Source organism: Oryzias latipes, chromosome 5, assembly GCF_002234675.1.
Source record: "Oryzias latipes chromosome 5, ASM223467v1".
Classification (NCBI taxonomy): domain Eukaryota; kingdom Metazoa; phylum Chordata; class Actinopteri; order Beloniformes; family Adrianichthyidae; genus Oryzias; species Oryzias latipes.
The window spans coordinates 3227919-3251122 of record NC_019863.2 but is presented as its reverse complement, the minus strand read 5'-3'; the positions used below and the strand labels follow the sequence as shown (position 1 = coordinate 3251122).

The 23204-nt window shown below is 39.5% G+C and overlaps 1 protein-coding gene across 3 annotated transcripts in view; it reads right to left on the bottom strand.

Moving 5' to 3' along the window:
- Positions 1–874: 874 nt before the first annotated feature.
- Positions 875–23204, bottom strand: part of gnai2 (guanine nucleotide-binding protein G(i) subunit alpha 2) — a 46021-nt gene continuing 23691 nt past the window's right edge. The window contains 8 exon segments of one of the 3 annotated variants that reach the window (NM_001105092.1): positions 875–1647; positions 1733–1947; positions 2763–2916; positions 3016–3145; positions 3979–4107; positions 8036–8196; positions 9394–9535; positions 10232–10274. In NM_001105092.1, the coding sequence (NP_001098562.1) occupies positions 1757–1947; positions 2763–2916; positions 3016–3145; positions 3979–4107; positions 8036–8196; positions 9394–9535; positions 10232–10274 (950 nt within the window). In that variant the 3' untranslated portion in view covers positions 875–1647; positions 1733–1756. 3 annotated transcript variants of the gene reach the window in all.

The following is a 23204-nucleotide window of genomic DNA, read 5'->3' as shown; positions in this document are numbered from 1 at the left end:
CGATTTGATTCAACAACTTGCCTTAGATGGATCTGGTTGGATAAATCAACCAATAAACACTCCACACAGATTGCCGTGAGCACACTTTCATTTAAAAAAGAAACTGTTCAACTCCACAAAATTAACTCGTCTGTGTTTTTATTTTGTTTGATGAATGTAGACGGTTTGACAAATTTATCAAAGGAAATACAAGAAAACATGAAACAATTTTATTAAAACCAGCAACTGATGCCAAATGCTTTGGATGTCCACTAGATGGCGTTCTCAGCCTGTGTAAATCTGTGCTTGCTGCAGGAAATGACATGTACCAATATCAAATCCTTACAATGACTAAAAAATGATCTGCTAAGTCTTAAGAAAATAAAATATTCTTCCTTTTAGGTGAAATGTTTGGCAGGAAATCACACACTTGACACAAAACACTCCAACGACATGCCTTAGCACTAAGCTCCACCCCCTCGATGCTTGTGGTTCAGCATTTTTCTGAATGTAAGGACTTCACAGAAAGAGCAGGTTACAGCGATTCAAAAGAGGTTCGTCATGCCGTCATTAACCATCAACGGCTCCATCTTTCAGCAGTTTCTTTCCTGCCTCTTGGTAGACTCAACGAAAGCATTAAAACTGCCATCCAAAAATCCCTTTAGTTCCTCCCAGCCAGGACAGCCGTAACAACAACAGTACAGTTTGTGTACATCCGTCACCAGCAACACTGTGGTTCAAATGCCAACAATTCACAAAATGTTACAACAGTCAACAAACTAAAACAACAAATGCAGGACTCAAGTGATGTGTACTTTCATTTAAATTAAATCATAAAGGAGTTTTGAAATGATCTTAATAATCCACCGTCCCCCAAAAAACAACTCACTTTTTTCTGAAATAAATTTTAGTCTTTCATTAACAATCATATTTTCATAGGTGAAAGAAAGAAAAAGAAAAAAAAACTGGTTGTAAACAGAAGTAAAGGCACAAACATACTGCAGTAGAAATAGATATGATGCTTTAAAAAGTGATAGAAGGGTAAGTACACACATTTTTAAATACACATTAGAAATTTGCCGGAATTCCTCCCTGCAGGTAAAGCAGTAAAAAAAAACAACCAACTTAAAAACATTTTTTTAAAAATCATTTGGAGGAAATATTAGAGGAATCCTGCAGAATGTAATATTGGTCATGTGGAATCACGCACAACGATAGTTTGGCTATGAATGAAGAACTGATGGAAACATCATTAAAAGAAATCCCTATCCACACATGCATTGTTGTTCTGTCCGTGCATGTGCTTCACCTCTTAAAAACAGTTCTTATCTAATTAAAAGTTTATTATTTTGACCATCGGAATCTCCTAAAATAAAAGGAATGCATTTATAGAAAACAGTTTGTCTTTCCCTCTTCCAATAACTGAACATACAGAAAAAGAACAACAAAAGGTTTGTTTTTTTTGTTTTGTTTTTGGTGGTCGTCGTCCAAAGAGGTGTTAACCCGAGCGACTGGATGAGTGATTGTTGAAAATCTGCAGTGCTCGTCAGGGTTTGTAGTCTCTCAGGTGTCTTTAGAAAAAGCAGGTCAAAGCAGATGTGGTGGTCAGGCGGTGACATCATGATGCATGTACGGTCAAATGACGCTCATCAGAACTGTTCAAGTAAGCTGAAACAAAGCAAAACACAGTCATTTCTACCGTTCCTTCTGAGAACACATCTGAAGTGAGCGGTCCAAAACCCTGTACGCCCACCTTGAGCATTTCTGCAGCTTGTTTTCAGAAGAGGCCGCAGTCCTTCAGGTTGTTCTTGATGATGACATCGGTGACGGCATCAAAGACAAACTGCACGTTCTTGGTGTCAGTGGCGCAGGTGAAATGGGTGTAGATTTCCTTGGTTTCCTTCTTCTTGTTTAGATCCTCAAACTTGGTCTGGATGTACGCCTGGGCCTCCTGGTACGTGTTGGGTCCTGAAGGAAAAAACTTTTTTATTTTTCAAGCTCAAAGCAAAGAAAGAGTTCTGTTGGACCCAGGCTTGTTCAATATGTGGACAGGATTTCATTTAAGTCACAAAAGCGACCAAACAGATTTGCTCTTTGGCTCTAGTCATGTTGCTTCAAAATGAGGTTTTTTTATTTTCATCTGCGAAAATAAAGAATTTATCTTGAATGGTCAGAAAAAAATGCAGAACTGGTTGAAACCCCTCGCAGACAGCCCGGAAAATAAGAAATGTTTTCAGTTAGTGCAGTGGAATCAAACCTGCTTCCTTTGTTGGCAAAAGATGAACAAAAACAAACTTGACCAGTTACTAAAGTAAAAGAAAGTACCGGTGCCCACATTCAGTCTAGAAAGGCTTGAACATTTTATCACACAATGGTAAACTGTTACAAGGAATTCTTTAAACAAAGCTCCTTTATTTTTGGCTCTGGAGTAGCAGAAAAAGAACATTTAAAAAAAAAAGAGAAAAAATCAGATATAAATTGCACTGGAGTATAATTCTCACTTCCGATTGTTGTCAGTAGCAAATACTGATGCACACACCTACAGTGCCCTCTAGTGGTTGTTGGTGAGAAAATAACGGAAACAATTAGCCTTTTTTATTTTAAATCCCTTAAAAATCGCACCTGAGTATTATTAGCACCCTCTGCCAAACTGTAAACGAAAAAGTGAGTAACTCAGAAAAATTGAGTATTTAAACTGGTAGAAGCACTACAGAGCTCCATTTCACATGCTCCACCAACCAAAGAACATCTATAGATGATCATTCAAATGCGCGGCTCCATACCTTCGTACTCGGGGAAGCAGATGGTCAGAGGGCTGTGGGCAATCTTCTGCTCAAACAGATCCTTCTTGTTGAGGAAGAGGATGATGGAGGTCTCTGTGAACCACTTGTTGTTGCAGATGGAGTCAAACAGCTTCATGCTCTCGTGCATCCGGTTCTGGGTGAGACAGGTACAGACGTGCAGATGAAGAGATTACCACAGCTGGGGCACACAGAGGAACCGCCAACACCAACTGTCGATGAAATGAGCTCTCACCATCTCCTCGTCCTCAGCCAGAACCAGGTCGTACGCACTCATGGCCACGCAGAAAATGATGGCAGTGACTCCCTCGAAGCAGTGGATCCACTTCTTCCTCTCTGACCGCTGGCCCCCCACATCAAACATCCTGCAGGGAAAGTGTAAACACACTTTTCAGGCGACAAACGGAACCGAGTGCTGCAGAAATCGCACTTCTCAAACCAACAGTCTGAGTCTGTCTCTTCCTCTGAGAGGTGCCGTTTCAGTTTCCCAACATTTAAGCACGGAGCTGTTGCTGCAAGGAACACACGAACGGGAACAGAAATAGTGACGGCCGGCAGTTCCTGAGAGATTCAGCTTGACCCAAAATGGAGGGAACAAGAAAAAGGAAGTACATTTGCACATTCTTCCAAATCACAGCGAACGTCTCGGCTGGCAGCTAAGAGGAGAGCGTGAGACAGATTTGCTGCCGAGGAGTCTCACTTTTCAGAACCGACTCATTACGGCAGAACTTTGACCATCAGCGCCGTGCTGAGTCAGCAGAGCTCAACAGCTGATGCTGGAGAGGAAACAATTCATTTCCATGTAAATGTACTTCAAAGAGGAACAATCCAAAATATGATTTCATTCCTTGGTAGATTATTTTTCTAAATGAAACAATAATGTTGGAATAAATGAATGATTGGTTTCTCAGCTGGCAGAATTTCCCTCAAAAGGAAAAAAAGAAACAATCCAGACTAGGAAAAGTTTTGAACTGAGCCGACATTCATTTTTGGTTTTAATAAATGATAAAAACGATTTTAATAAATAATAAAAGGTTCCAGCCTGATCTCTCACTTTTAAGGACCTTTAGTCACAGAGATGACAGCCTCCTGTTGGGAACTTCTGGAAATGTCAGTGTCAGCCATAAAGAAATAAACGTTTCAGAAGTTTCAAACCAAATCACTTTGATAAAAAAACAACAAATAAAACAAGTCTGACTTGAAATGCAGGTCCTTGAAGGTGAAGTGCGTTTCCACGATGCCGGTGGTCTTCACACGAGTTCTCAGCACGTCCTGCTGTGTGGGGATGTAGTCTGGCTTGCTTATCCTCTCCAGATCTTTCAGGTAGCTGTTGAGAGGACACAGGATTTAAACGTGTTGTAATGGCTGCACTGATGTCTGATGATACAAGGGCTTAGAAAATATGTTAACGTACAAAGCAGCTCCTTTTGTTTATCTTGTGCCTGAAATCTAACACTCATTTAAAACGGCTTCCCTACCCCTCTGGCTCCTCCCTATTGCTCCAATCGTAAGGGGTGTTTGAGGCTGTAGTGGTGCCCAAAAGTTTTTTCTCTAAGGGAGAGCCGTAGGAGCTTAGGCCGGCTACCCCTCTGCCGGTAGGGGGATCTGCGTTGCGTTGTGGCGAGGAGGAGAAACGCATTTTTTCCACATAGGTGTGCTTTGAAGCACAGAGGTTTACATTTAAATGCAAGTTATGACTTTTTGCTTTAGCACGACTTTTTAAAGCGATTAAATCAATGGTGCTATGTATTTCCTGTTTTTAGATGTCCGGCAAGTATTGATGATGTCACTGAGTGGTAGTAATGTCCGGATTTGAAGACGGCATTTTTTTCCATAATCTCTCCGCTTGGAGGGCTAAATGTAGGCGCGCGCGGGGGGGGGGGGGGGCAGAGGGGTCTGGAGTGAATTGGGATTCAGCCAAAGTATTTGTTTATTTTGAAGAGAAACCATTCCATTTTGCTTGTTTGCCTCTGCTCACTTTGTAACATTGTGAGACATTAGATCTGAGAACTCAATGTCCAATCCCTGCAACCAGCAAGGCCCAAGTTCTACTCTTCCTGCTTTTTTGTGAAGCTGCACCACCGTTTTCACCTTCAACATTACATTTTGAAGGCTCGGAACCACAAGGTCAGACCCGGTCAATTGAACATTCATCTCCGCTGCATATAGTCACTGTGTAACTCCATAAAAAGGTGACAGTAACTCCTTATATGGACAGCATTCAGTTAGAAGACATTCACCAGGAGCTGCTCATTGCAGATGCCTTTTCAGTTCTAACGGTACAATAAGCAGCAGAACTTAAATCAACCTCAAAGGTCCAGTTTCTCTAACGAACAGAGATCTGGAACCTTCACACACACGCATCTCATTAAAACCACATTAGCTTCGTTATAGTTGGTCGGGTCCAAATTCCTTCACTACTTAATGCACTTTCTAGGCCAATCGCCATTTCAAAAGTGTCCAAAATTCAGTGACTAGACATTTTCCACAAGTGTCTGCAAAAGACAAGTAGCAAAAATGGACCACCATGCATAAAGCTGGATCCATTTTTCATTTGAAAAAAATCTAGATCCATTTATTTTCAAAGTAGAATGAGCTGCATTTCCAGAAGAAAATTCAGGGTTGAATGTGGTAATGCTGAAAGAAAATGAACCTTAAAGGGTAATAATTGGCACAAAAAAAAAACAAATAAAGAAATGATCAAAGTTGAACATTATAAAGTGAAAACAGCACAATAACAAGAAAAATATATATGTGAAAAATGCCAGAGCCGGGTATTGAACCAGCGAGCCTCTGCACCAAGGATCCTCCATGGATTTCAATGGAGGCAAAAGTCCTGGAAATTCTGGAATATCTTGAAAAGTTCAAGGATTTGAAGGAGCAAAAGTCAAAGCTGGAAAAAGCTGAAAGAGCTGAACTTTTTAATAGTTGAATGGTTAAAATAACTGAAAAATTGAAGGAGTTAAGGGCTAAAAAATGGCAGAAGATACTTTAACCCTTGTGCTATCTTTCTTGTACCCTTTCTTTGACGTGTTCTCCCTACCATGACAAAGGTGGATAAAGATGGAAAGATTTCATGTAATCCATGGACACCAGTGAAGATCACAAATCATTGAAGAAAAAAGGTTCAGAGCACTGTCTAGTGGGTCTAGATGACCCCACTCCCAACGTTAAAGTGCCTAGGATAGCACAAGGGATACATAAAGAAATAAAGAGAAACAGGAAAATTGTTGAATGCTTTGCAGCATTCAACCAAATAAATCCTCCTAATTTTCTTACTTCGGCAAATGGCTGAAGTCATGTTAGCAGCTTAACAAACAGCAAATTAGTGAGCATGTGTCTGAACTTTGCTAAAATCCAGGACACTAGATAGTCTGCACTACGTGGTCTTAAGGCTAAGGGGGTAGTGAGGGAATTTGGACAAAGAATGAGTGGAAGAGACTTCTGTAGTCCACGGCGACTGATCTGAAAGACCCCATGATGTTCATCACACATGAAGACGGGCACGTATCTGTCATGTAAACTACCTTTACAGTCCTTTTTCATACACCCATGTATGTGTAAGGAAAAAGGTCAAGAGTGATCCTGAAATCCTTCACTCTGGGTCTATAATTTTCAGTCTCCAGCATAAGCAACCTCTCACTTTTTAACGAGTGAGGAGAAGTCTCTGCTAATGCGATGTTTGCCACTTCATTACTTTCACGTTTTATCTTTTCCTTCCTTTCTCTGGTTTCCATCAGGCGCTGGGAAAGGAAATAAAGCCGTTGTCCAGACTCATCAAGTCCTCCCTTATATCAACCCAGAGGGTTATAAAGTCGTGACAGAACATCGTCTGCTCCCCCCTCTGCTTAGTGTAAAGCTGATGTTCACGGAGCGTTTCCAGAGCCGCCTCAGCAGCAGAAGTTATGATCCTGCCAGACGACGCAAACGCAGTCCCTCGCCGTGAGATTAAGATCCTGCCTTTACCGAGAGACTCTCTATTAACACCTCATAACACACCTTTAAGGTGTCTTAGAGGATTTCTGTCCGTCTTTTACACAAATCAAAAAGACAGATTAGGCTTCACTTATGAACGAAAACTGTAGACACTTTTCATTCACAAGTGAAGCCTAAAGGCTTCACTTGTGAATGAAAAGTGTCTACAGTTTTCCCCTCATCGCCGTCCACCTTTCACTGTCTTTAAGTTTCACAGATGTTTGTCTGAGCCATTTTCTTTTTTTAAACAGTGTTCTGCATCCCGATTGGCTGTAGACCTTGTCGATCATTCTCCTCCATGCCGTGTCTCCTGTACAGAATGCATTGAGTTTGCCACGTTTACATAAACCTTTGATTGCGATCAGGTCTTTGTTTTCTATGAAGGTTTGAACCCTGAGAGTTTAAACAAGAGAAAAACCAGAAAATGCTCGTGTCTGTCTGAGAGAAGTAGTTTGACAGCCTTAAAACATCTAAAATAGTTGCATAAACTAAAGCTCTACTTTGCAGACTATGTCCATCACGTGTTATTTTTAGAACCAAACTCCTGCTAAAATTGTGAAAAACCTTAAGATGGACATGCAAGACACCAGACATTGCAAAGAATGGGTAGTTTGTGCAGTCAGCTGCTAAATATGTGGTAGAGCTCGGTATCACCAGTAATTTCTAGAATTAACCGGAGCCTGGATCGATTCGATCCACGATCCAATGCGATTTTGAATTTACACGGTTTACACATTTAGATGTATTTGTATAGGAATACTTGAACAATCTTTATATGTTTTGAAGATATTCATATAAATGTGATACAGTTCACATACTGTAAAATTGTAAAAAGTAGAAGCTCCAGCAAAAATCTGCAGATCATTATGTTCTGCCTCTCCTGGAGGGCGTTTTCGCTGGCGCTTTAGCGCGACACTTTATTCTAGTAGATTGAGCAAAAACACGATGATTTAGAACACAAATGGTTCATTTAAAAAATGTTTCCCTAAAAGAGTTTGGAAAATTCATGCCTGTGAGCATAAAGCTGTATCTTTAGTCACCAACGTATGTTTAGGTCAAACGAGCGTTAGCATTAGCCGTCCTATGGGTATACGTTAGCAGACTTTAGCTTTACTGCTGTCGTGCGTTAAATCACTGGAAAAGGAAAGGCATAAAAGACAGATCTCCACTTTTATGGATCAATCAGCGATTTATTAAGCTTGGATTGATTCAGATCGATGAATCGATCTAATCAACCCAACCCTACTATTACGTAGAAACATCATCTTTGCAGTACTCACTAGGCGGCAGAGTCGTTGAGTTGATACTCCCGAGCTCGTGTGAGGCAATGCTGGATGCCAGAATCGGCCCACAGGTCCTTGATAATGTTAGCCAACTCTTCAGGGAGGTCGCCCCGCTCCTCTGCTTCTGCAGCCATCTTAAAGAGCCGTTTGGCATCTTCCTATTGAGAGGAAGTTCACAGATGACATTCAATTGAAAACTCTTCATTCAAACCACATTATTAAAAGAAATGTAAATTCTTCAAAAACTGGTGAATCACTTTTTGACACTAAGTTTAGCCTTTATGTGATAATTGAGAGACAGAAAAAGGTGGATTTTGCTTTGAAAGAACTCAAGTTTTCCTTCCTGCACGTTCTCCTCATGCATGTGTGAGTTTTCCCCAAAAACATGCTTCACAGGTTCATTAATGGTTCTGAATTGTCCCGAGGCATAAATGAGTGTGTCCCCATAACAGACGGTGACCCATTCAGGGTGTGCCCTGCCTTCACCCAACAGTGGTCAGGATGGGCTACAGCAACCGCATGGCAACAGAAGGGATTCAGCCGCTTTATAAGATGGAAGTTTAAAACTGAAAACTTGTCCTGTCCAACAGCTGAGCAAACAGATAAGAGCTGAAGGCCTCTTGTGTTGGACAGATTTTGCTGTTACAACAGGGGGTTATGAAACTTCTGACACACAGGGGGTATATTTATATAAACCCCTTTAGTATTTTGGGCTAAACCTTATATGCATTATGTTTGTATACATTTCTTGTTGGACCGGACAAAGTCTTTTTGTTTTTACGGGTAGCTTCAAGGTTGGTTCCTCCACTCTATAAACTTGCCAAGATGTTGCTTACTTGATGCAGGTAAAACACAGAGAGACCATTTACTTGAGGGGAAAAATTAACTGAGTTTGTTTATTAAGTGTTTGGCCAAGACGGCAGCAAAACAAGAGCAACGACAACATCACCTTCATTACGTCACTCTGACCCTTTCTGTTTGACAATGAAGGCAGACAATGACCTACATAAACTTGGGATGTTTGGCTATAGAGGCCAGACTTCCATGTATTGGTTAACCATTACATGAGCCTGGAGTCCATCCTAGATGGAGGTCAAAGTAGGTGCATTCTGCTAGAAGACCAACATGCTGCCTCTACTCTGCACAGTATGGCAGTTATTAAATCCTGGGAAAATACAAAACTAAATCAAATCCCTTAGAGTTTATATACTCTCTTCATTCATCTTAAAATAAGATCCAAAAAAAGAAAAACACGCCAGTCTCTCAACAATATTCAAGTTCTTGTCCCTCTTCAAATTAGTCATTTGTATCCCAATTGCATCTTCATTTGGAAAAGACTTCCCAGAGAAGCTCACCTCTCTCTCAGGGCGTTCATAGTCGAGATGCAGGATGGTCATGGCTTTGATGATAGCCATGATGGACTGGACGGTGTTGCTGTAAACAACTGCTCTGTATTGCTTACACTCATCTTCTGAATAACCATCTTCATGAATAATCCTGAAAAATGAAAAGCATATGGTGAGAAAACAGGACTATGACCGTTTCAAAAAACACTGAACTGTTATTTAGAATTACCCAAAAAACATGAGGCGTATCCGTCTAATTAGAATTGGTGCATGTTTACAGTGTTTGCATTCTTCATTTTAAACGTAACCTTTCAAATGAACCTGTTTGAGGGAATGGAACAGAAAAAGCTGCAGGGCTGGACCACCAAACAGAACCATCTCCATTGATGTGTGGCAGTGGTTCTGGGTTGAATGGAACCTCATTTAAATTCAAGTGAGCTCCACGTGAGGCACGGGGGGAGGCAGCCAGATAACGGAAAGCCTGTGCTGTTTTCAGCCGCGTGCAAACAACTCACATCAGCTCTTCTGCTACTTGAAAGGACTGCATTACCAAGAGATCGTGATCAGTCACTTATGCACAACTTTACATTGGCATGAACTTGTTCTTGACTTGTATAATTACACATGGTAGGTTTATACCATTACTGTAACCTTATGGTTAGAGAAATCAGTTAAAATAAACATTTGAAGTAAAGCACAGTCTACTAATGTCTTTCAAATTATACCAATGAAATACACAGGTGATTGTAGGACGAATATCCCCAAATATTCCTTACAATATGCAGTTTTTAAGGCCGTTGGCAATCATTTCATTAGAGGAAAAGCATAACAAAGAGCAGCCACTTACTTCATCTGCTTCACAATGGTGCTCTTCCCCGACTCCCCGGCACCTGCAGACAGAACAAAAACAGGCAAAGGTTAAAAATACGCTCCCGTTAGCTGAGAAATGTAAACAGGCATCCAGCTAAGCTGTCTCACATCTGGACTCTGGTCTCACTCCCTTCTCTCTCCCAAACAGCTTTGGTTTGAAGCTGTAGGGAAGTCAGCTAAGTAGTTGTCCAGTTCAGAGGCAAATGATTGCCGTTTCACAGCAGAAACACCGGAATGAACACAAACCACCTGGCACTCCATTCACTTCCACATGGTTAACATTTTAATGGAAATGTCTTGGACAGACAGGATGTAGGCTTTTCTTATCCTCTATGATGTTTATTTTAGCAGGCCAAGGCAACCAGAGAGACCTCATCTGCAATGATGCACGCACACACACATGCATAAACACACACACAGAGCTAGCTGCCTGCGAGTGCACTCTCCATTAGTACTCGCCTGGGGAAAGGTCTTTACGGGGTGACCCTCAAAATGTTTAACTATGCAACACGCATGCCATATACACATGCATGATGCACGCACATCTGTGTGTGTACATGTGTGTACATGCTCACACAAGCTTCAGAGCAAAATTGGACCAAAACAGGGTTCAGCAGCTCCTGTTGTGTGGAACTGAAGTACAGGCTGACTCAATGACATAAACTGTTTATTCTCTAATTAATACAAGAATCTATTTAAATTTTGGTATTAGTTGTATGAAAATGGTAAAATTATTTCCTCTGACAAAAAATTCTTTTTTAGTTGATCCATCCCATGGTATAAACCCGTGACTGGAGTTGCTGGAGCCTATCCCAGGCTTTTTGGACTGTGGGAGGAAACCGAAGTGCCCGGAGCAAAGCCACACGAGCACGAGGAGAACATGCAAGCTCCACACGGATAGAACCCAGCCGGGAGTTGAACCAGAGTCTTTTCACTGTGAGGTGAGAGTGCTAACCACTACACCACTATGCAGCCTCAGTATTTCAATCTTTGAAAAATCTTACACTAAATGGAAGATGTCGTAAATTTGCTACAAGACAAAAAACAAAAAATTGTTTAAAACAGTATGTCAATGTTCTTTAAAGAATGTTGTACACCCCATGGCGTTTGGGTTGCTTTCAGTGATTTGCACAGGTGGTTTGGAAGAGCGTTTTTACGCCAGTCCTTCCTGACACAACCAGAAGATGATAAATGATTTAAACATCTTCTCCATTCTATACATAATGGCTGAGAAAGCATTTATATTTATTCAGAAAGTACAATGTTGATTTATCCAATGAAAAAGTTGATTTTGTTTTTAAGGAAGCTTTCTTATATTTTCCAGACCAAAGAACGTTTTTGCTTTAATTCTGAATGCAGGGCTTCAGTGTTCCTCTTTGTTCAGTTTAAATCACTGGCTATGAGAAAACAGTTTTCCATGAACATAATTTTTAGGAAATCAGATGAATCGATAATTTATCTTAATGTAACGACTCGTTTGTGAATCCCAACTGGCTCCGTTCTGTGTTTTTGTAAGTAGATGCTACAGAATAAACAGCTTTTCTTAAGATTTGCACAAAGATCCAACAGAGTTGAAAGAGAATTTTCCACATCCAAAAAATAAAAAATAAAAGTTCCGTCCACACCTCCAGCTCAGAGCTGAATTAATTTGACACCTTTGAACAGTTTATTACAAGATAACTTAAAAAGAATAAAAGGAGTCTGCAAAAACTCTTATCTTCATGCAGTGCCAGTGCATCTTACAACACCAGCGTCATCAAAGTTAAATGCAAATGCATAGAGAACCGCCTCCCAATGGCTTTGAGGCTTTTACTATGTGCAGGAATAAATGTGCATGTGTTTGGATAAAGTGCAACCTGTCCTGCTGGGACTGGGAGCACGACACAACGGCCGCAGTGTGAGAAGCTGCAAGAGAACACAGGCCATGCTGTTGATGTTTGGGCACAGGCCATTGCAATCAGCACCACTACACACAGTTTATCCACCGCGTAGTCTGCTTTAAGGAGGCACGACAACAGCCAATGCAAGCCCCAAACCACGTCCTTACGCAGGCTAACAGAGGGATTTTAAAAACAATTATGCGTGGAATTTAATGTATTTGTTTGTAATATAAGTGAAATAAGCTTATTATTGTCATTTTGATGTCCTGTTTTTAGACAGATCACTCCAGTGTTTCCAAAGTATTTTACAGTTTATCTTTTTAAATATTGGTTCTACTGAAATTTAACATGTTTTTAATCCTATTTACCGCAATCTATACTACTAAATAATAAAATGATAAAGTGGAAGACAACAAATAAAAAGTTGTGCTGTCAGTCCATTTAAACCCTGAATGTACATCAAACGCTAAGCTAGAGACTAAAACAGACAAAACCGGATTTAAAATTACCAAAAAAAAGATTTAGATGAACTTCAACGACTGGTCACTTAGCAAGTGAGTTTATAGACTCACCTGCAAACATCAGAAAAGAAAAAAATCTTTATTGTCACTGGGAATCACATACAAGAAACCAAAATGCAGTTAAAACTACTCATTTTAAAAATATGTCGACATTTTGAACTGGAGTTTTAGGGGTGTAATAATTAATCGACATAATCAATGAATCCATTTTATATTTCTACGTTCCCACCAGAACGTGGTTTGTTCCACTGGATACAAAGCACAACAATCTGCACAGGTCAAGTTCCAAAGAAAACACTTACATACGTTTGCCTGGAGTTATGCAAATATGCGTGATACATATAAAGGTCCAGTGTGCTTCAACTGTGACTTCAACTTACAACAACTTAGAAATAAACATTTTGTTGATAATAATAATATTAAAAACATTTATCCAACAGTTGATTTTTGTTATTTGGCAGCTTTAATTCTGCAGGAGCTTTTGACGAAAGGCCAAAAGAGCGATTCCTAAAGTGTATCATTGTTGCTTTGTAATAGCGCAGAGTCACTGCGTACACTTTTCGTGCTAGACATTCAATGATGTCATGCTGGAACTTTGAGTATGCAAACAATGTATTTTGGAGTGTGTTTGTATGCATGAAAACAGGGTCCAATGATTTAAGCAAACAGCTCAACAACATCACCAATACTGTTACATTGGATTTATATCAAAATGTAATAATCCAACACTACAGATGACTATTACTCACAACATTTTTTCTAATAGTTACTGTTAATTCTTTTTATTTTATTATGACAGACATTCACTTTAACATTTTATTTCCACAGCAAAATAAGATATCTTAGATTAAGTGAATTAAATAAGCAGAGAAGTAAACAAAGGAACAACAACAGAAAGGGAACCATTAAAAAAGACTAAAAAGCAGAAAGGAGGCATTTAAAGTCTTGTTCAAGCTAAAAAGTCCCCACATCTTTATAGCATTAACGTTTTGGAACAATTCTAATATCTTACACAACAAAAAACTATTGTGTTGTTCTCTTTTGGCTCATCAGCAATGTCTCACTAAACTATGAAACTGTTCAGCCAACTGCCCCCTGATCAACGGGGAGTGGCTCAATGCAGCTCGCCTCCTTCAGCTGGATGTTGAGAAATTTGCCACTTCTGACTCACGACCAGAGGCTCTCTCTGAGAGGCACATGTGGCACTTCCTCTTCTCAGAAAAGAGGGAAACTGAAGCAGCTTGCATGAACACATGTATGCCGGAGAATGCAAAAATACTCTCCCTCACACACATGCGCGGGATATTTGTCTGACTGGGAGCCAGGGACAGAGTCGGCCTCCATCAACAGATGGCTACAACGCTTCAGGCAAAGAGTAAATCTGGACAGCCTGGTGACAACTGCTGCCAAAGCAGAGGGACGAGAGGATGAGGAGACCAACTCCACTTGAACTGTTAACACAGAATGAAGATAAAGTAAGGAGGAAGTGTAAATTATATGGGTCACAAACAAACACAAAATGTGACCATTTTCTGTCTTTTTGTGACGTCTTTTTTGCCTTTTACCTACAAAGTCAGGAAAAAACCTCAAGTCCTTCCAGTTTGCCTTTTGCCAGTTCAGACGGTAAGCTATTATTTCTCTCTACGTTACAAGAAGTCAAAAGTTCCTTTCAAATTTTTGATGATCCTGCACTGATTGAATCTGCTTTCACATCCCTTCGTACGCATAATATCCACATCAATACACCAATCACAACTAATGAAGCAATCACACATATTTAGCATTATGGTTGACCATCTTTTACTCATCACAGCTGATTCTACACATGCAAGGAGAGCTCCTACTCTCTGAGGCAAAAACAAAAAAAAATAAAACATATGATGGCTCACTGTATGAAAACTATCAGATTAAGCTATATTCTATAAACTATGAGGATGGCGTGTCATGTATAGACGTAGAAGTCGTGGTCATAACAGCTTTAGATTATAGAACTGGTTCAGTTTGATGCATTTAGTTCCATCTAGCAACGTGCATGTAGATTCTTTCCACCTCAGTAGAATGGGATGTCAATGTGTGCAAAAATGAAAATCAATATGAAAAAGGGAAAGAGACTTCAGGTCACAGCCTTCCACTGGCTCTCTCCCCACCATGCAATCCTGCAGATGATGCCTTACATTTGGGTTGAGATTTATTGTAGAGTCAAGTCAAGAAGACAGACTACCTACTGCTACATGCTCAAAGATATTTTTAGCCTTTGTGTAACCCCCAGTCCCCACATCAATCTTTACTATGAACAGCACCTCCCTTAAAGGTGGCTGCTTTCTTTGCACTGAGCAAGACAATCCACTCTGGAGAGGGATACAAACTGCAGGAGAAATTATTTTACATAAGGAAATCTATGATTACATAAGCTAAAGCTTTTGCTTTGCGATGTTTAAATAGAAACTGTATGTTATAGACTTGAGTTTTTAATAATAAAATCAATAAAGTTCGATTACCTTTTTGTGTCAGACTTGAGCACTGATGAAACCGACAAACACAAACAGGACCTTAAGTCTGACGAAACACTGGTGTTCAGGTCCACTGAAAACGGAACCATGACAGGATGCATAGGATTTATGTATATATAAATGTATCATGGACATGCATTTTACCCTTTAACACCACAGATGTTGCCAGCAACACCTAAAGAACACAGTTTTGAATCATCGATATGCAACATCTGTAATTGATTGTTCTTCATTTATGTTGCTCGCCACGAAATCCTTTAAATTGAAAATGTTAACATTTTCAGGAGAACTGCTGAATATGGTATAAAAATAGTCAAATATCCCTGACGACAAAAACAAATCTAAAAGTATTGTATCTGATCAAACTCAAAAGGGTACAGTCTGTTTATTGGCTGTGTAGAGTTTAACCCTCCACATGTAAGTACCAACTCTTGCAGTTCCTCTCATGATCAGCTGGTTTTAGGGTGTGGAAAATCCCATCGACTGCTATTTTAAAAAGTCCAACTTTAAATCAATTATAACATGAGCACACCTTGAGGGCCGGATTCTACTTCAAAGCGATCGGTCATCGCACCAGTCGCATCCACAATCGCGGGTCTACTTCATACCAATGTTTGGATTTCCTTCTGACTGTCCATGAGAGCTGCGATGGACTTCTGAGCAGCGTTTATACTTTTCAAACAACGCGATTGTCTTTAACGTTTATTTATAACATGAACGACATCCTGCTTATTCACGTTGTATGCAGCAGAGGGTGGATTGTTTGTGCGCTAAGCAGAAGCGGGGAATACAGAGGCAGAAAAAAAGAGACGAATTGCATTATCTAGTCTAGTGCAAAATATGAGAGATCTATACAAGATCTAAGATCTTTCCAGTCTTGCTTTATTTTTTATCTTGTCCACTCTCACTGCGTCTGTGTGTTAAGTTAGATATTTCTTTTAACTTCTAATAAACTGTACAATTGTTTTGATTGGCAGGTGAATAGACCAATGGGAACTTTACTTTGATCCACAAAATAGTGCTATTTGTAGATATCAAGTTTGTTGGAGTTAAGTTCAGCATCACCAGATCAGGCTTTATTTTCAACCTTTTTATGAGGGATGCCTGCATTTATACAGAACCACTTTGCTCCCAAAACATTCCAACGTAAAGTAATATTACAGTGACACTCATGTTTGTCCAAACTAAGAAAAATTGGTCACATGTCTGTGGGAATTACTTTGATCCCCAAGTAGTTTAAGAGGCAGATTTAAACAGAATGTGACACTATAACGTTGCAGTAATAAATTAAGAGGCTACAGGTACACGAGCTAAAACCTCACAAGTAAGAATATGGAACTGGAAAGAAAGCAGTTTAATACAAACAGGATAGAAACTCAGTTTTTTAATGAATTGCTTGGAGTGAAGGTGCACTGTGTAGGAGTCCTGTGCTCAAGGGTATCTACCATCATGGCCAACTGAAAAATATATCCTTGATGTATTATACATGGATCCATTACCAGTCTCTCTTCTGCATTATTTTTTTTTGCAGACACACACGTTCTTATTCTCCTGGACTCTCAAAAAAACAGGAGAGTAAAAGTTCAATAAATTATAGATGTGTGTACCAAATGAGAAATGTGCTGTGGAAGGAGCACAGGAAAACATTTAGAAAAAGGTCTGTGATTTTCTAATTAACCACATTCAACAGTAAAATCTCAGCTACAGTATTAGTAAGATTAAATCAAAACTGCAATTTGTGTTGTGTCAAGACTTTATGGTGTATTCAGACTGGACACATTTGGTCCGCTTAAAGGGGACTAGAGTTAATTTTCCCAGAAAATCTGGATCACATTTTCAGTCTGAATATATTCAAACGGACTCTGGTCTGGGACCAGGAACCGCTCTTGGAGCCATCTTTTGAGGTAGTCTTGATTTGTTTACAATCGGACTGAGCTTCGGACTTGAGATTCCTCAGTCTGAAAACAATCCGTCCTTGGATCGAAACAACTGGACCAAAACGGCCACCGTAGTCGGTGGTCACGTGCTGTAAACACAGTAGGAATGTAGCAACAGATGAGCCGCGGACTCTTATCAAAGGGGAAAAATGGTCCAACTCCTTACTTGTTAGAATGTTTATCTTAACAACACTGAAAGCGCTTTTTACATGTTTATCTGTGTCACGCGGAACGGGCCCAGCGCTGCTGTGACGTCATCCTATAAGCCACCTTGAAGTTCCTAAACAGAATTCTCTTAAGACAATGACATAACACCACAACGATGAGACACAGCAACTCACTGAAATGTGATGAATGCAGGCTTATTCAAACAACTTTGAACGTGCCACACATTGCTTCTCACCGTTTTCCCGACAATCTGTCATAAACACTTCAGTGTTCCTTCATGTCTTTTTGTCAATAACCACGCTGTAGCATAGCTCAGCCAAACCGAAGCAGGAGTGAAAAGTGTTGTACCTGACGTTGACACAGGAATTGCTCAGCAAAGTATAAAGTCTGAATCAGTGAACTACCGACAAGGACGGCAAAGTGCAGGAGCCTCATAATTCCTGACCAACGAGTGAAGATTTTTAGTCATGTGATTTTGTTTGCCTCCTGGACGCCTCCCTGGAGCCTCTGGGTGGGTGGGTGGGTGGATGGATGGATGGATGGATGGATTTTGTTTACAATCTTTGGTTTGAGTCAGGAAAGGTCACTTGAAAGCAGTCAGTCCAAACGCAAGGTTCAGGACTCAGTCTGGGACTCGGTCCAGACCAGTTTCCCCAGTCTAAACACACCCTAAAAAACAGATTCCTGATTCACAATGACAGACACTTTTTAACCAAAATCATGCAAAACATTGCAATTAAAAATGTATTTGGTGATTGAAAAAAGATTTTTATTCTATACAATACTATGGGTCGATACGTTGAACAATGAAACTATAAAACATAAATTAAAGATAAGAAAAAAACTGGAATCAGCTACAATTGATATTAAAACAGAGAACAGAGTAACTTGAAAAATGATGAAGGTTCAGGAAACACAAATACTGAATGAACAGTCTAGGATGTGTTAATAAAAAACTGCAGTAAATGCTAGACAAACACAAAACATAAAACAATTTAATGGTATTATTATTATTTTCACATCTATGTATGAAGACAGCAATTTATAAAGTCACCAGACCCCAGTCTGAGTGAGAATAATTATTCAAAACTGAAAGGCCATCCATCAAAGAGCAGCCAAGGCTGCTGTGACGCCTGATCCTCTGCTCTGGCCTTGAAGCCCGCGACATGAAAGGCCCAGCCGGAGCAGAGAACCTGACACAGCCAGAGTAAATATCATCACTCAGCATTTCATCTCATTTTAAATTAAGTTCTATAACTTTTATCCAAGTCCTTTATTAGGTTCAACTGTAAAGCCCTTCCAACACCCCCCCCCCCCACACACACACACACACACACACACACACCAAGTAAAATACACATTAGTAGAAACATAATACATCTCATTCAGAGCATCAACAGAAAAGTTCAAGGCCTAGCTAAGGGATTAAATGGCATTTCTTAATCATTAACAGAAAAGCTTTTGTCCCAGAAAACTGTCTCTTTTAGTAAGCACAGTACAGACACAAAAGATGACCATTACTACTAAGCAGACATCAGCTTAAAGTCCACTTGTCAATCATGACACTGTAAAGATGTCACTGCTCAATAACCATTGACATCAACAAGCTTATTTTTATTATGTTGCATGTGCAGACATTAACAAAATCCATGCTCTTCATCAAGCCAATCTCATCTACCCACCTAAAGCAGGCTGAAGACTCCTGCAGGTTGAGAAGCTTTCTCTATTCTATCATTGCAATGGCAGTTATATATGTACCATACACACAACCATTGATACACTTAATCTCAATGTAAGATAAACATTGTAAACAAATGAACAAAAACCTAAAACAATTCCAATTCAGAAGTACCAGATGTAGCCGTTATTGATAACAATTGTCCTTTTTATGCGTTTGTGTATGCAGGTGTGTTATGCAGTACTGCAATGTTAATAACCTGACCGTTTGCTTTTCTTCTATTAATTAGACTTCTTGAAATACCTTTGTATTCATTTAAGACTTGACCTCCAACCAAATGACTTCAGTACAGACCATTCTAGAGAAAAAAAACTATAAATGAAAAACTAATGGAGTAAGAAATCTACAAAAGATAGAAAATATTAAGAGGCTGCAATTAAGCAAATAAAGAAAGGAGAAATGGACAGGAGGTTAATTCTTTGTGTTATTATGGCAACATCAACTCACAAAAAACAAACAGGAAATGGCAACAGGTAGCGGGGATTTCTTGACATTTTCTGCAGAGCATGCAGGCAGTGACATGCACTCCAACACCTTTCCTATCAGTCCTTGAAAAGACAGCTCAAGCTGACTTCACACATCTCTCCTCATGGATATAATCATAGAACCAAAGAGGTTTCATAGCTAAACAAAACCTACAATGTTCTACAGAAGGGAAACTTTTGATGACCCCTGTAACCTTGAATACGGAGGAGGACATTTACAGCTGCCAGTTTTTCCAAACAATTCCTGGGCCATAAACTTCCTCCAACACTGACCCTGCAGCAGAGCACTGAACACAGACAAACACCAGGAACTCCACCAGGTGAGGGTCCAGAAGAGCATTCAGGTGTTGCATGCCTTTGTTTAAAACAAAAACAAACAAACAAACAAACAAAGTCATTGTCTACAGAGAGCAGGGGCAAATCCATCTGACACCATGACAGTCAGAGAACCTTACAACAGCCAGGAGCAGCTCCTACAGCCTTTAGGTCAGAGCTGCCTCTTGTTCTTATGTCAAATATGGCATAATAAAGCTGTAAAGGTTTATCTTGGTTAAATGATATTAAGGTTGAGCAAAACAATCATAAAAACATAAATAATGTGTAGAAAATTCACTGTCTAGCTCTTGAAGATGTTCATGCATCTTTTAGCATCATTAAACCATTCAATCCCCGAGAGACTTAAGACATTAATGTAAATTCTTTATTTAAAAAAAGCACTTCATCAGAAAAGCAGTTTAGTCCTCCATCTGTGGAGCTCTGCAGATTTCCTATTCTGCATTTTTCTTTTCTTTCTCTCTTATGGAACGCCTCAGACGTGACCTCATCTATCCTAAACACAAACAGGGTCTTGTAAAGCAAAAAACAACAACATTTTTTACGACATTTTAACTATTAAGAAGAGTGGTTAAACCCTTCACTTTACCTTTTTTTTTTACATAAAAGTATCACTTAACCCTTGGGAGTTGCCGGATGCTCCAGAGTCTCCAAATCACATTAACCAATTTTAAAGGTCATTTCTGGCCATTGACAGATGGTCTGGCTGCTGCCTGGTTTCACCTTTTTATATTTTGGTTTTACAACAAAGACTTATAATAAATCATTCATGCTTTTTTTCTTCTACGCCTTTATTTTTCCAGGAAGTATCAGAATGCAGAAAGAGCGTGGAATCCTCTTTTTTCCCATACAGCAAAAAAAGTCATTAAATCAACCCATCAATACATTTGATATCGCAGGAACAGTAGAATAAAAACGCCTGGGACATCTGCTGCATTTTAAAAGGTTAGGGATGCCACAATTCCCGGTCTACACCAAACCATTTGTTACACCATGTAACCAAATCATGGGGGAAACATTGTATCCCTACTGCTTATGTGTGCAAATGTTTATGTTGAGTGTCAACATTGTTTTATTACAAAACACCAGCCTTAGTTGTTCGCCACCTAAAAGGCTCAATGGAGGTTTGAACCGAATCGTGGGGAAAGTGAATCGTTTTTCTGTTCACTTAAAGCTGCTGCCCACACGTTTTTGTCATGTGAGCTACTTTTGTGACAGCAATGTCTTAAAGACCGACATACCTACCTACCTACCCACCCACCCACCCAGCTACCTACCTACCTCTATATATATCAATATAGAGGTAGGTATTTACTTTAAAACGGTCATTTTTGTAAGAAAATGTGTTTTACAAAAAGGCGAAACATTAAAAAGCGATAATTAGTTTCAAATAAATGGGCTCTAAACATTGACTATAACTGGACTGAGTAGCCCCACCCCCTAGCGTTCCAAACAGGAAGTACCTGCTGTCTCCAAGAAGCCAAAATCCCATCGACTTCTATAGAGAAATAAACAGCTGTTACTCAGTCAATCTATTGGTCAGAAGATCCATTCTTGCTCTGATCCCCTTTTTTTTTACATCTTGATCATCCTAATGTTTTTCATGAAGTTTCTTTTGTAGTGCAAGCAAATCAAGTTGTAAACTGACCAATCACATGCTTTAGTAAAAGTAGGTGGTCTCATGCTGAGCGTTTGAGCCTGAGCGCGCTCTCTAGTGGTAGGGGTGTGGACTTCCAAGAAGCTCCTTCCTGACTGGAGAGAGTGGCAGACTCTTACTGCCTACTGACGATTTCTGGTCCCAGCGCGGCGATGGCGATGTCCATATTACAACAAAAAAAAGACAACTGCGTTGGAGCCGGAACGCACGCCATTTCCATGGGTGACATCATACTCGCTCAGTCCAGTTCTCAAACAGTCAATGGCTTTACACCACAGAACAGAAGATTTTTTAATGACTTGCTGGGGTTCAGTCTACTTTTGCAATACTGCTGCACCACAACACCAAGGGTTCCTGACACTCTTTAATGTTGACACATTAGCAGCAGACCAGAAAATCTATTTGTGACAAAAATAAAACCTTGATGACAAAGAGTCAGTTCATCTTTCCTCATCCCCACATTGTCTATCAACCAGCAGAGGTACAGTCTAACAACAATGTAGCAACATGCTGCAAATGGTTGCAAAACTAAAGGTTTTCCAATTAAGGTTTATTGATAAAGGTTATCAACTCGCTGTTTAAAAGCTGACGGGGAAAAACAAAACCACAGACTTCTCCAGATGATATGCTTAATGAACCAAAGTTAGCAAAAGCTTTACTAAATAAAGAACAGAACATCCACCTATAACGCCTAACCACAAATTAGGTATGTTTGCTTATTTTATATTTATTAATATTAAAAAACACTGAACTGGATAAACGGTCTGTTTAGTGACAAAAAAAAACTTTTTTCAGTAAAAGAGTCATCAGGGCTCTCCATGATTATCGCTCACATCCTTGCAGCTTGTCATTGTGTCAAAACAGACCTGTTTGCTTTCAAAACACACCACACCACACCACAGATAATTGCTATAGAAACCAGAGCGCTAAAACCCTGACCTATCTGGATCTTTCCATACTTCTACAATTACCATTCACTGAACTGGACATCCATGACAAATGCTGAGTAAAAGAAATAATTGAAGAACATTTCACTTTTATACACAAAAAGGCATTTTTATATCTAATTCTGATTCTGTATTTTCATTTCCAGGTAAAACAAATTTCAGTTAGTTTTTCTGTAATTAATCAAATTTCTATCTTTGTTCTGGTTACAGCCCTGTTTGGTTTTACTTTACGACTATGTGGCACGCTAAAACAAATCCGACAAGCTAAAAGTTACGTTCATAGCTCTGAAAAAACAAAATGCTTTAAATGCTGAATTTCACAGAATTCTGCCGGCTGCCGACTAAAATTTAGGACCTGAAAGACTCACAGCAAGTCTTGTACTTTGCACACAATGACTGCAGACCAAACACATCCAGAAAGTTGTGTAACACATGAATCCTTTAATGTAAAAATAAAATAAAAAACTTAAAGAAAATCATGTATGAAAGGATCCTGACATTTTTTTTGTGTCCACCAACACCCAATAAAAAAAAAAAAAACAACAATTCTGACATGAAAAAATTATTAGATTTTACAAAAACTTAATGACAATTTAAAGAGGAACAATCTGTACTAAATTGCAATTTAATTTAAGCATCAAAACAAGCATTTTCAATAAACTTTTTTGTCCCTAAATTTCGAATCCACACAAATCCTTGTAGCACATTTCTCTTTTATCTGATGCTAAATTAGAAGACAGAGCATGGCTTTAAGGGAACTAACAAACAAATCCA